Source organism: Sus scrofa, chromosome 17 (genome assembly GCF_054392235.1).
Source record: "Sus scrofa isolate SSC_HxYL_T2T_F1_AM1 chromosome 17, Sscrofa_HxYL_maternal_Yorkshire_Landrace_v2.0, whole genome shotgun sequence".
NCBI classification, from domain to species: Eukaryota; Metazoa; Chordata; class Mammalia; order Artiodactyla; family Suidae; genus Sus; species Sus scrofa.
The window spans coordinates 16,856,108-16,870,334 of record NC_139399.1 but is presented as its reverse complement, the minus strand read 5'-3'; the positions used below and the strand labels follow the sequence as shown (position 1 = coordinate 16,870,334).

Here is a 14,227-nt window from a genome sequence, read left to right as displayed (position 1 = left end):
CTCATATTAGTGATATCATATGGCATTTATCTTCCCTTTTCTGACTTACTTCTCTTAGTATGATAATCTCTAGTTGCTATATATATATGTACATACATGTATATATAAAACCACATCTTCTTAATCCATCTGTCGATGGGCATTTAGGTTGTTTCCTTGTCTTGGCTATTGTGAATAATGTTGCAATGAACATAGGGGCTCATATATCTTTTTGAATGAAAGTTTATATATAAATATAAATATAAATATATATCTATTTATATATATATATATATATATATATAATATATGATCTTAACCAAATAACTTCATTTCTGCCCACCTGAGACATATATGCCTGGATGGTTTTGGTCCTCTGAACAGGTGATATGGTGTGAAGTTAGGTTGCAGAACTCTCTAGCTTCCCCTTATGACTGAGGACATTTGTCTTCGGAAGTACCATGAAATTGTTTTTCAGATCCCAGATCAATGTACAAAACCTGATCCATGTATCAGTTCTCTTTTGTTTTAGTAGCGAGCTTAATTTTGTAGTCAGTCAGACCTTAAATTGAATTCCAGGTGAAATATCTACTCCCCTTATAATTTGGGTGATGTACTTTAACTGAATTGGAGCCAAGATTTAAATCCAACATTTCAGACCATGCTTCTGAGTCTACTTTTTTCTCTCTGATGGGAGATAACTACCAAAGGAATATATTCCATGGCTTCCATGGAGGGTCTCTGAGCTGTGGCAAATGTTTGAGGTTGCTTGGGCAAAGCTTCTTTCTGACACATTTGACTCCAGGTGCGTCAATATTACAAAAGAGTCAAAGTTTTCCCTAAACTCCTTGAAAACAAGGGAGGTCTTATTCTTCTTGGATTCCTCAATGCCTGGTTCAAAGTTCACATTCTATTTATGAATGAATGAAATGAGTCAACAAATGAATGAATAACTTATTTTTTTCAACTCTCTGCTGGAAAATAAGTTTTCATGTGGGTTAAATTAATAGAGTACTTTTTTTGGGTATTTGCATTTTATAAGATGATCCTGGAAGAAGCGCTCAGATGAATGATAGCTACGTTGAATGTCTGATTCTTTCATTGACATAGAGGTGGCAGAAAGACAGAGTTTTTCTCTGGAGTCTTAACTTTCATTGCAAAAATGACAGCCTACCATATCTCTCTGCTTTAAGAAAAAAAGAGGCTTCTTTGGGTGACAAAATATGCAGAAACATTTTACCTCAAAGAAGTATGTTCAAACAATTTCAGTCATTCAGCAATGGGGCAGGCTATTTCCAGCATGCTCATAGTATTCACACTTTTGCTAAGAGACCTGTTGACTGGCCTCTGGGAGGAAGGATGGAAATGGCATCAGTGGGGTAGACCAGATGTATCTTAGAAGATACACTGTCCCTGACCTTCTAGAGAGTCTAGGTTTCCTTCAGGCGGTTGATGACAAGGATGCAGCTAACGAGGTCTGTGTGTCTGTCGTCCACAGGTCTGAGGCGCAACTACAGATGTACCATCTGCAGTGTCTCTCTAAACTCCATAGAACAGTATCATGCCCATCTGAAAGGATCTAAACACCAGACCAAGTAGGTACTTTCATGTTTTCACCCTCCATTCCTTTTGTATGTAATTTTTAGCATAATGAATATAGGCTAACCCCTTTACTTATTTCAAAATAAGTGTGTGGAAAATACATCTCTTATTTCCAAGGTTCCCTTGATATTTATGCGGCTCAGGTCTCCAGAGTCTGCCTAGCGCTACTTGAAGAATGACTTCTGCCCCTTTTTTTGACACAGTAATGACATTTTTTTTTTCATGTTTTCAATTCTTTCAAGGACAGTCAGCACATTTGTATGAACTTTGGGAAACTTTTAGATCTCTATTAAATGTTTTAAAATAAACAATATAATCTTTACTTGGAGGATGGGCCAGACCTCAGGGGGGTGAAGTAAAATTCTATGAATGACTTATACCAATTTCCGTCTCTAGATGAATGTTGTTGATTCATATGGAAAGCTAACAAATTCTCTGAAATTTTAAGTTGTTCACATACACAGCTATTTTCAATTACATGGAAGCTCATTTTTTTCCTCACAAATTCATATGAATTTAAACTGGAAAAGGCTAATCAGGCATAATTTCACCTCTGTTTATATTGAGCATCTTAAAAAAATTTAACTTTTAGGCATTTTTAAAGCGGTTGCTAGAACTGCTACTAAAATTAACCAAATAGGGAAAAACAAAGAATATCTCAAAAATATGTAATTTTTCTGAATGTAATTGTTTTCATTTCTCTCATGATCATTAGCAGAATCGTTTACCAGATTCGAGTACATTAGGGCCTCCTGAATAATGAATGATTCATTCGGAGAATGTTTATGCAGCACCCACTGTGTGTCAGACCTGAGTGTGCCCCAGGGGACTAAAGATGAATGGACTCAGACCTCCCTCTCGGGGACCTTCCTGCCAGTCTGGGGAGCAGTTGCATAAACACATAGCTTGTTCTCTAACACACGATGTGTGCGCCCCAAGCTTTGAGGACCTGGGCAGAAGCAACCAGGGCAAGCTTTATGGGGACATTGGTGCGGAGACTGAGCTCTCAAGGATGAAGTCAGGGCCTCATTTTCTCACCATCATCAGCCCGCACAGCACTTGGTACGGGTTAAGAGCTTCATAAACATTCCTGACTGAGTGAATGTGATTTTAAAAGGTAAGTAATGGAGTTCCCCTTGTGGTGCAGGGGAAACAAATCTGACTAGTATCCATGAGGAGGCAGGTTCCATCCCTGGTCTGGATCTGCGGGTTAAGGATCCGGTGTAGGTTGCAGACACGGCTCAGATCCTGTGTTGTCGCCAGGAGCTGCAGCTCCAATTTGACCCCCAGCCTGGCATAACTTCCACACGCTGCATGTGCGGCCCTAAAAAGCAAACAAAACAAACACACACAAACAAAACCTTCATGGGACAGAATTTGTGGTTGCCCTCTTCCCGTTTATTACCTTATTTAGTCCCCTTAACTGCATTGAGATAAATATTATTGGCCCATTATTTGATCTGAGAAAACGTAAGGCTCAGAGAAGCTAAGTCACTTAGCCGGCATCACCTTGCCAGCAAATGGCAGAACCAGGACTGAACCCGACAGCATCCTGCTTTTAACTGATTTATGTCCCTTGGTTCCCCCCAGACAGGCTTGGGACATGGGACTGCAGGGACTGCCAGTAGAGAGTCCTGTGATGAATTTCGGAAAAGGACCTCTCTTCCCTGCTATAATTTCATAAACATACATGACTTCCATTGGGAATGTCTCCTATGGTGTTGCCTTCTTTCCAATAAGCAAGAGTGTTTGTTTTTTGACCACAGAAGTAGCAGGTAGCACTGAAGAGGGAAGTGAGGGAAATGGCCTATTTCATCTGCTCTTATGAACGAATTTGAATATCCTGAGTGTGTGTGTGTGTGTGTCTTTGTTTATGACACAGGATGTTGCACAGTGTTCTTGTTCTATCCTCGTTGGGCTTGGTTTCCAGTGTGGGGGGGGCCTCGGTAAACAAGTCGAGAATGTTTCCTTCTATTTTGAATCCCTGAATGAGTTGGTAGCAGACTGCTGTCATTTCTCATCTCCAATACTAAGAAAAAGTCATTGGCGAAGCCATCTGGGCCTAGAGATTTATGTTATGGGAATATGCTTTTTATTAGAAATTCAGGTTCTTTAATATAGAACTTCACATTTGTATTTACTTCCTCTTGTAGCTGTTTAAAAAAAGATGTGTTTCCATCCATTTGTCCATTTCATCTACATTTTAAAATATAGTGGTATGAACTTGTTCTTTTTATCCCTCTGCTTTATCTTTAAGGCCTGTGGAATAGTTTTCATTCCAGACATTGGTTATTTGTGTCTCTTCCCTTTTTTGATCATTTTTTTGTTAGATCCATCTTTATAAATTTTTTGATGAACAGAGGTTGGGATTTGTTGATTTTCTTTATGTACAGGTATTTTCTGACATTTAAAAAATTATTTCTGGGAGTTCCTGTTGTGGCTCAGCAGAAACAAATCTGACTAGTATCTATGAGGACACAGGTTCGATCCCTGGCCTCGATCAATGGGTTAAGGATCCAGTGTTGCCATGAGATGTGGTGTAGGTTGCAGATGCGGCTCGGATCTGGCGTTGTTGTGGCTGTGGTGTAGGCCAGTGGCTACAGCTTCGATTCAACCCCCAGCCTGAAAACCTCCATATGCTGTGGGTGCAACCCTAAGAAAAAGACAAAAAAAAATTATTTCTGGGGCTTCTGTTGTGGCTTAGTGGGTTAAGAATCAGACTAGTATCCATGAATATGATGGTTCTATCCTTGGCCTTGCTCAGTGGGTTAAGGATATGGCATTGTCACAAACTGTGGCATAAGTCACAGACTTGGCCTGGATCCCATGTTTCTGCGGCTGTGGCATAGATCGGCAGCTGCAGCTCCAATTCAAACCCTAGCCAGAGAACATCCATATGTCACAGGTGGGGCCCTAAAAAGGAAAAAAAAAATTCCTTCTTTTTAGTTCCTTTGGATTTAATTTTCATTTTTGGCCCCCAGCTTCTTAGTGTAAAAATGTGGGTTTTATAATGAAAAAGAATCTGAAAAAGAATATCTATATCTGAATTTCTTTGCTGTACACTTGAAACTAACACAACATAGAAAGTGAAGGTTAATAATTTTTTAGTGTTCCTCCTTTTTCTACTAGAAGAATCAAAGGCTTTCACTGAGCTTCAACAGATTGTTTAGCTGCATTCTATAAGCAAATTTTTTGTATCCCTAAACTTTTAATATGTGGTATTTCCATTGCTATTTATTTCAATATACTTTCTTTTTTGTTTTTCTAGGGCCATACCTGCAGCATATGGAGCTTTCTAGGCTAGGGAGCAACAGCTGCCAGCCTACACCACAGCCACAGCAATGCCAGATACAAGCCTCATCTCCCACCTACACCACAGCTCATGGCAATGCTGGATCCTTAACCCACTGAGTGAAGCCAGGAATTGAACCTACAACCTCATGGTTCCTAGTCGGATTAATTTCTGCTGGGCCATGAACTCCTTCAATATACTTTTTAAGTTTTATTTTTTATTTTTTGCTTTTTTTCAGGGCTGCGCTTGTGGCATATGAAAGTTCCCAGGCTAGGGGTCAAATTGGAGCTGCAGCTACTGGCCTACACCACAGCCACAGCAACACCAGATCCGAGCCACATCTGTGACCTACACTAGAGCTCAAGGCAACACCGGATCCTTAACCCACTGAGTGGGGCCAGGGATCAAATCTGCATCCTCATGGATACTAGTCGGATTCATTTCCACTGAGCCACAAAAGGAACTCCCTGTACTTTCTAAATTTTACTGTAAATTTCTCCTTTTACTCCTGGTTGTTTAGAAGTGTTATGTGTAAAATGTAATGTGGGGTTTTTCTATTTATATTTTCTGTATTTGTAACTGGATTCTATTGTGGTCTGAGAACATATTTTAAATGACTTCAGTCCCTTGAAATTTGTGTAGGCTTGCTCTGTCCTCCAGGCATATAGGCAATTTTGTTCATGTTCCATGATCACTTGAAAAGAATTTACCATTGGATAAATGGTCCTGTCTATAATTAGGTAAAATTTCTTGACCTTATTTAAATCATTTTTGTTTTCACTCATTTTTGGTCTGCCTATTATATCCATGAGAAATAGAGATAATTAAAATCCTCCAACTATAATTCTGGATTTTCTAAGGTGACTTCTTCTTCTTCTTCTTTTTTTTTTTTTTTTTGTCTTTTTGTCCTTTTAGGGCTGCACCCAGGGCATATGGAGATTTCCAGGCTAGGGGTGTCTAATTGGAGCTGTGGATGCTGGCCTGTGCCAGAGCCACAGCAATGCCAGATCTGAGCTTCGTCTGCAACCTACACCACAGCTCACAGCAATGCCGGATCCTTAACCTACTGAGTGAGGCCAGGGATTGAACTCACAACCTCATGGTTCCTAGTCGGATTCGTTTCCTCTGCACCACGACGGGAACTCTGCTAAGGTGACTTCTTAATTCTATCTATTTCTTTTGGCATTATGTATTTAAAGGTATATTATTATACACATACAAATTTGAGATTTTTTAAATGTCTTCCTATTGAATGGCCCCCTTTTGTCACCTTCTGTCATCATGAATTGTCTGTCCTTCCTTATTACTAGTAGTATTTTCCTTAAAGCACACCAACATCAACTATAGAAACTCTTCAAAGTCAAAAAAGTTTTTCTTTTAAATTGTATCCAGCTTTTATTTTGTTCTCAGGTGGAAGCTTGGTGTGACCAATTAGTCCACCACAGCTGGGAATGGAAGTCTGCCAAATGCTTCTTAATAATTCTTCTTTCCTTTTTTTTGCTTTTTAGGGCCACACCCATGGCATATGGAGGTTCCCAGACTAGGGGTCTAATCAGAGCTGCAGCTGCCGGCCTACACCACAGTCACAGCAATGCAGGATCTGAGCCACGTCTGCCGCCTATACCACAGCTCATGGCAACACCAGATCCTTAACCCCCTGAGCAGGGCCAGGGATCTAACCCACCACCTCATGGTTACAAGTTGGATTCATTTCTGCTGCACCACAATAGGAACTCTGGTTCTTAATAATTCTAAGTTTACATAAGTATTAAAGTGTCAGTATTTTCCAAGGTCTTATATATACATATATATATATTTAGTAATCATTTCTAGAGAAGTGTTGTGATGAGTCAAGATTTTTCAGTTGTGTAGAGGAAAGAACATTGAATCTTATTTCTAGTGTAATTTTGCCCCTGAATGACCTTGGTACTGACAAATCTTCAAGTCTCAGTTCCTTCCCGGTTGAGTGATAAGTGGTGACAGGCACACAACCAGGGCTTCCACTTGCCGCACTTTGCTCATGATCCTGGTACTCTCTTCTATGAATCCTGAATTCAGCCTTAAAATTCTGCCTAAAACATGCCTCCAGTCAGTCTTGACCATTTATTGAAGCTAGCCATGCCCCTCCCAAACTGTGTCTACTCAGAATCTCAATATGACCTTATTTGTTAATAGAGTCTTTGTAGATGTAACAGGTAAGAACCTCAAGGTGAAATCATTTTGGATTGATGAGAACGATTTAGGGTGTCTTTTTTTTTTTTTTTTAATTGCTGCGCTTATGGCATATGGAAATTCCTGGGCTAGGAGTCTAACTGGAGCTTCAGCTGCAGGCCTATGCCACAGCCACAGCAACACCAGATCAGAGCCACATCTCGCCAGATCCTTAACCTACTGAGCGAGGCCAGGGATTGAACCCACATCCTGGTGAATACTCTGTCTAGTTCTTAACTTGCTGAGCCATAACAAGAATTCCCTAGGGTGTCTTTAGGAGAGGAAGGAAAGGGAGATTTGAGCACACAGAGAAGGCAGCTGTGTGAAAACAGGACACAAGCTGAGGGACCTTGAGCCAGCAGGGTCTGAAAGAGGCAAGAAGAATTCGCCTCCACAGCTTTTGGAGGGAGTGTGCCCTGCTGATATCTTGACTTCAGACTTCCTCTAGAACTGTGAGAGAATAAATTTCTGTCCCTTGAAGCCGCTCAGTTTTTGGTACTTATTTTAGGGCAGCTGTAGGAAGTTAATTCAGTGTGAAACCTACTTGCCTAGTTTTATAAGTGTTCCTTCAGTCATATATTCCTGGGCAGCTGGTTCTAATGCTGATCCCAGTAATGCCAAGGACGATGGTGGTGGCGATGATGAAGAAGATGGTGACGATGGTGGGGTGCCACCACTGATAAACGAAGTGGGACTCGTGTGAGGCTGGGGTAGAACCGCAGATGAAAGTGCTTCGAAAGGGTCATATCTAATATGCACAGTAGTCCTGTAATTGACCAGACACCCCCATCGCCTGTTTCTAGGCTAGCAAATGGAGTCTCAGAGAAGTCCAGTGACTTGCCCAAGGCCCCCCAAGTAATTCTTGGCAGATCCAAGAGCAGAAGTCAGGTTATTGGCAACCTTTACGATTCCTGTTAGAATAATACTGAAACACTGCTGTTATTATCATCTCCCTCTTTACCAGTAGTAAAAAGTCTTTTTTCTTTTTTGGAAAATGTCATAAACAGCAAAATGACAGTCAAATTTTGCCCCATGGTTAAATAGCCAGAGAAATATTCAGTATCTAATGAGATTAAAGGTTTAGAAATGCAAACGATCACATTGACATATAAAGCAATTGCCTATTAGTAGATGTTTCAACACTTCCAGGGGATCTGGGCTGTCAATTAGCACAAATGTTTAAAATGAAATTTAAAGACACCTGAGTACATACCATAGACTAATGAACAGTTTTCCCCATAATGTACTTAAATTTGAGTTTAGGGAACAGTTGAAGCCTCGGGACGTTATATTACCTAGAATGAAAGGATATAAAAGTTGTCATTACTTACTTTGATAATTCAGTTGGTTAAAAATGAGATACAAGTGTCTAAGAGAATAAATCAGACTTTCTAAGCATGCAGCTTCCTTTGAGAAGCCAAAAATGGTGATCTCCATAGTTTTTTTCTGAGGCTTTTCCCAATCAGTATGAATTCTCCAGAAAAGCCTTCCTAATTCTCATTTCCCCATGATACTTATTTATTTGTGAAGTGATTGCATAGATGTTCAGTCTAATTTTCAGAGCTGGAATAGATTTGCTTTAAATACCTCAGAATCACTTCCTGCATTCAGGATAGTAGTGTGTTGTCTGAGGAGCTGCATCATCGTAATAAATATTTTTGCAAGAGAAGCTGAACATGAAGAAACATCTAGTATTTATACCAAATAAAAGTAGCTTAGTGTACAGAGAAGATGTTCTCTTTGGAAACAGGCGGACAAAAAAACAAATCAATGCATGGACTTTGAAGACTAAAAACATAGATATTCTTTGTAGAATTGTCAATGTGGTTTATTGGCATTGACCAAGAATTTCAATAACCAGAGGACTTTGGTTCTGAGTTCTGAGATGAGCAGAGTATAAGACAGTGTTGAGAACATTCCCAAAGAGGGTCAAGTCATTTCTTGTCAGTTGATAATTATTTGAAAGCTGCTTAGAAAGGCTCGGAATAAGGAGCAGAATTTAGAATCCAAGGCAACTGCTTTGCCTGTCCCATTTAAGAAATCTGACTGTGCAAAAGAGCTCTTCTAAAAAGTGGAACCTAGGAGTTCCCACGTCCATGAGGATCTGGATTTGATCCCTGGCCTTGCTCAGCGGGTCCAGGATCCAGTGCTGCCATGAGCTGTGATGTAGGTCACAGACAAGGCTTGGATCTTAGAGTTGCTGTGGCTGTAGTGTAGGCCGGCAGTTACAGCTCTGTCTGACCTCTAGCCTGGGAACTTCCATATGCCATGGGTGTGGCCCTAAAAAGTCAAATAAATAAGTAAATATAAAAAGTGGAACCTATGGAGTGTCACCAGTCACCAAAGTGTCACCAAAGGTCTAGACTTACATCCTAGTCACTGATGCTGCACCAAGTTGGGAAAGAGCCAGGCTGTGGGTCAAAGGGCATTCTCTATTTAGTCCTATTTATTTATTTATTCATTTAACTGTATTTGATTTACAGTATTGTGTGAGTTTCAGGTATACGGGACAGATTCTTTTTCATGATAGGCTATTCCAAGGCATTGAATATAATTTCTCGTGCAATCTGGTAAATCCTTGTGGTTTACCTACTGTATATATAGCTGTGTGTATCTATTCATCCCAAACTCCTAATTTTTTTTCCCACTATACAGCATGGGGACCAAGTTACAGACACATGTATACATTCTTTTTCCTCCCATTGTTGTGCTGCGATGTAAGTATCTAGACATAGTTCTCAATGCTACACAGCAGAATTTCACTGTAAATCCATTCCAAGAGCAATAGTTTGCACCCATTAACCCCACGCTCCCTATTCCTCCCACTCTCTCCCTTTCCCCCCGGGCAGCCACAAGTCTATTCTCCAAGTCCATGATTTTCTTTTCTGCGGAAAATTTCATTTATGCTATATATTAGATTCCAGTTATAAGTGATATTATATGGTATTTGTCTTTTTCTGACTTATTTCACTTAGGATGAGAGTCTCTAGTTCCATCCATGTTGCTGCAAATGGCATTATGTTGTTCTTTTTTATGGCTAAGTAGTATTCCATTGTGTATATATACCACATCTTCCTAATCCAATCATCTGTTGATGGACATTTGGGTTGTTTCCATGTCTTGGCTATTGTAAGTAGTGCTGCAATGAACATGCGGGTGCATGTATCTTTTTTAAGGAAAGTTTTGTCCGGATATATGCCCAAGAGTGGGATTGCTGGGTCATATGGTCGTTCAATGTATAGATTTCTAAGATATCTCTATACTGTTCTTCATGGTGGCTGTACCAGCTTACATTCCCACCAACAGTGCAGGAGGGTTCCCTTTTCTCCCCACCCTCTAGCACTTGCCAGACTCCTAATTAATCCCTCCCCTAACCTATCCCCTTTGGTATCCATAAGTTCATTTTCTATGTCTGTGAGTCTGGTTCAGTTCTGTAAATAAGTTGATTTGTATTATTTTTTTATAGTCCACCTATAAGTGATATCGAATAATGTATGTATTTCTCTGCCTGACTTACTTCACTTTGTATGATCATCTCTAGGTCCATCCATGTCAGTGCATATGGCACTATTTCATTCTTTTTTATGGCTGAGTAATATTCGTGTGTGTGTGCGTGTGTGTGTGTGTGTGTGTGTGTGTGTGTGTATGTCTATTCGTAAATACATGTCACATCTTTTTTTTTATAATGATTTTTATTTTTTCCATTCTAGCTGGTTGACAGTGTTCTGTCCATCTTCTACTGTACATCTTCTTTTTCCATTCATCTGTCTATCGATGGACATTAAAGTTGCTTCCAATCTTGGCTACTATGAATAGTGCTGCTGTGAACATTGGGGTGCATGTGTCTTTTCTAGTTAGAGTTTTCACCTTTTCAGGATATATGTCCAGAAATGAAACCGAGCATGGCCCTGTGGGGCTCCTGGGCACAAAACCCTTTCTGCATCCCCCATTTCTTTTTTTTTCTTCTTCTTTTTTTTTTTTTTTTTTTTTTTTGTCTTTTGTCTTTTTGTTGTTGTTGTTGTTGCTATTTCTTGGGCCGCTCCCTCGGCATATGGAGGTTCCCAGGCTAGGGGTTGAATCAGAGCTGTAGCCACCAGCCAAAGCCAGAGCCACAGCAACGCGGGATCCGAGCCGTGTCTGCAACCTACACCACAGCTCACGGCAACGCCAGATCGTTAACCCACTGAGCAAGGGCAGGGACCGAACCCGCAACCTCATGGTTCCTAGTCGGATTCGTTAACCACTGCGCCACGATGGGAACTCCTGCATCCCCCATTTCTGATATTTAGGAAACAGCACTCATTCAGCTTCCATGACCTTCCCTGAGTTCCTAGGGACAGGTTCAGACAGATGCTGATCAGGGAAGGAAGGGGATGCAAAGACAAGGGAGGAAACAGTCGAGACACAATAGTACAGCCTTGGAGCAGGATCCTGGTTCCCCCTCAAGGAATATACCTAATAATATGGGCATCTTATACACCTAAGAGGAAAGTTATATTCCTTATGCTTCTTTTAGAAATGAATACTTTAAAACTGAACAGGTTAGTGTCTTTCCTTCTCCTTCTCTCTGGCTTAATTGCACCCTGAATATAATCGCCCACAAGTTAAAGATTAGGCACCCTGAGCATAATTGCCTTTGGGCTAGAGATTATTACCACATGCTTTTTAGGAACTTTCCTAGTTTGTTCTAATCCCTGATCAATATGCCCTTTTCGCAAGCACTGTTATTCTGGGCAATAACCCAGAAGCCCACCATCATGATCATACCGAGATCTCCTGACTCCAGCTTTAATGACTAAGAGTCCCCCAAATAAAAAAGAATGCATGCTTGTCCCAATCCTGATTCCTATCCAAAAACCCATTTTCTCCTTTTTACTATAAAACTCCTCACAATTCTTTCCAATGGGGGGGGGGCACAGTCTTTAAGGCATGAGTCTGCTGTGGCCCCCTTTGCCTGATACAGCAATAAAGCTGTTTTTTCTCCTTTACCCAAAACTCTGTCTCTGCATTTCACTTGGTCACCAGCAGATAGAGGCCGAATTTTGGCAAGAGGAGTGGGATTGCTGGATCACAGAGTGACTCTATTTTTAGTTTTTTTAGGTCCATTTTAAAAAGAACATTCACGTCCATCGTTGTCAAAAGCCCTCCCTTTTCTAAGGAAGGCCTCAGAGTCCAGCTTCTCAAATGAAAGAGAGAGTAGCCTATAAATAGAAGAATGCCAGAGAAGCCAAAAACAAAACAAAACCAAACCCAAAAAACCAACCAACCAACCAAACCAAAAAACCCAAACCCCCAAACAAATAGAAAAGCACACCGTCTCTATAGCACTAATGCACAGGCAGTTCTAAAAGTTCTATTTTTTCCTAAGTCTCACTTGCATGCCTTGGCTATATATGTCCTACCTAGGGGTAAATTATAATTACAGTATGTGAATAGATTAAGCCTTTTGTGTGCTTGAAAAGAATGAAATGGGGAGCACTTTCACACTTCCTTATGACTTATAGAATTACTGATGACCCCTGGTGTTCTTCAGCCCACTCATTTCTCACCTTCTGCAGGGATTCAGACTCATTATTTGGTCTTACTTGAAATGTGCATGAGTCATGGCTGTCTCCAGAGTGGTGCTGAGTGGATGGTTTAAAGTCTCAGCTTTGGGAGTTCCTATTGTGTCTCAGCAGGTTAAGAACCTGACATAGCATCCTCGAGGATGTGGGTTCCATCCCTGGCCTTGCTCAGTGGGTTAAGGATCCGGCATTGCCGTGAGCTGTGGTGTAGGTCTCAGATGCAGCTCGGATCTGACATTGCTGTGGCTGTGGCGGAGGCTGGCAGCTACATACCTGAGTTGACCCCTAGCCTGGGGACTTCCATATGCCATGCGTGCAGCACTAAAAAGTAAAAAAAAAAAAAAAGTGCATCTGCATCAAGAGAGAAAAGAAGGAGGTGAAGGAGACAAACAGGCCTGGCCTGGGAGGTGGACCAAGAGCCCCAAGGTTGTTGCTTCTCAATTCATGTCCCCTCACCGAATTCCAGTGTCCTTGTTGAGTATGGGGTAGGCATGATCTCGATCAGTCTAATGTTCTTTAATTTTATGACTTCAGTGTTGAGCTTCTTTAACTTTGTTATTTTCCCGGGAGTTCCCGTCGTGGCGCAATGGTTAACAAATCCGACTAGGAACCATGAGGTTGCGGGTTCAATCCCTGCCCTTGCTCAGTGGGTTAAGGATCTGGCGTTGCTGTGAGCTGTGGTGTAGGTCGCAGACACGGCTCAGATCCCGCGTTGCTGTGGCTCTGGTGTAGGCCGGTGGCTACAGCTCCGACTTGACCCCTAGCCTGGGAACCTCCATATGCCGCGGGAACGGCCCAAGAAATAGCAAAAAGACAAAAAAAAAAAAAATTATCAGTTACAATGGGAGAGACTTCCTTATTTTTATTCTTCTTCCTATGGGCACACCTGCGGCATATGGAAGTCCCCAGACTAGGGGTTGAATCAGTCATGTCAAAATGCGTTCCTTAAAGTTTCCATTCTATGATTATAAATTGTAAAATAATGATTTGCCTTCAATTAAGACACAAATGTGATCAAACATTTGACCCAGTTTTGACCGGCCATTAGGAATGTGTGGACTTTACAGATAGAGAAAGATAAATACCATATGAAATCACTAATATATGGAATAAAAAAAATGAAACTAAACTTACAAAAGAGAAACAAGACTCCAAGATTTCAAAAACAAACTTACAGTTACCAAAGGGGAAACATGGGGAGCGAGGGACAAATTAGGAGGTTGGGACTGACATACAGTATTGTATATAAAGTAGAGAGGTATAGCACAGGGAAATCTACTCAATACTGTGTAATAACCTATATGGGAAAAGAATCTAAAAAAAAGATATATATATATATGTGTGTATAATTGATTCACTTTGCTGTACTCCTGAAAGTACCACAACTTTGTAAGTCAACTATATTCTAATAAAATTAAAAAAAAAATCAACATAGGATGTGGTAAGTGTAAGAGGTACAAAATGTTGCTGGCATTCACAGGATGAAGTAAATGCATCTGGTCAGGGGGAGTTCAGGGAAGGAGCTTGAGAATGAGACCCTCTGGACTCAATCCTGGCTCTGCATCTCCTGATGAGGTGA

At 40.8% G+C, this 14,227-nt stretch overlaps 1 protein-coding gene across 2 annotated transcripts in view; it reads left to right on the top strand.

Annotated features, from left to right (window-relative positions):
- Window positions 1-14,227, top strand: part of ZMAT4 (zinc finger matrin-type 4) — a 405,890-nt gene that overhangs the window by 349,164 nt on the left and 42,499 nt on the right. For both annotated transcript variants that reach the window (XM_085004263.1, XM_021077599.2), the window contains one exon: window positions 1,478-1,574. In XM_085004263.1, the coding sequence (XP_084860389.1) occupies window positions 1,478-1,574 (97 nt within the window). The remainder of the gene's footprint in view (window positions 1-1,477; window positions 1,575-14,227) is intronic.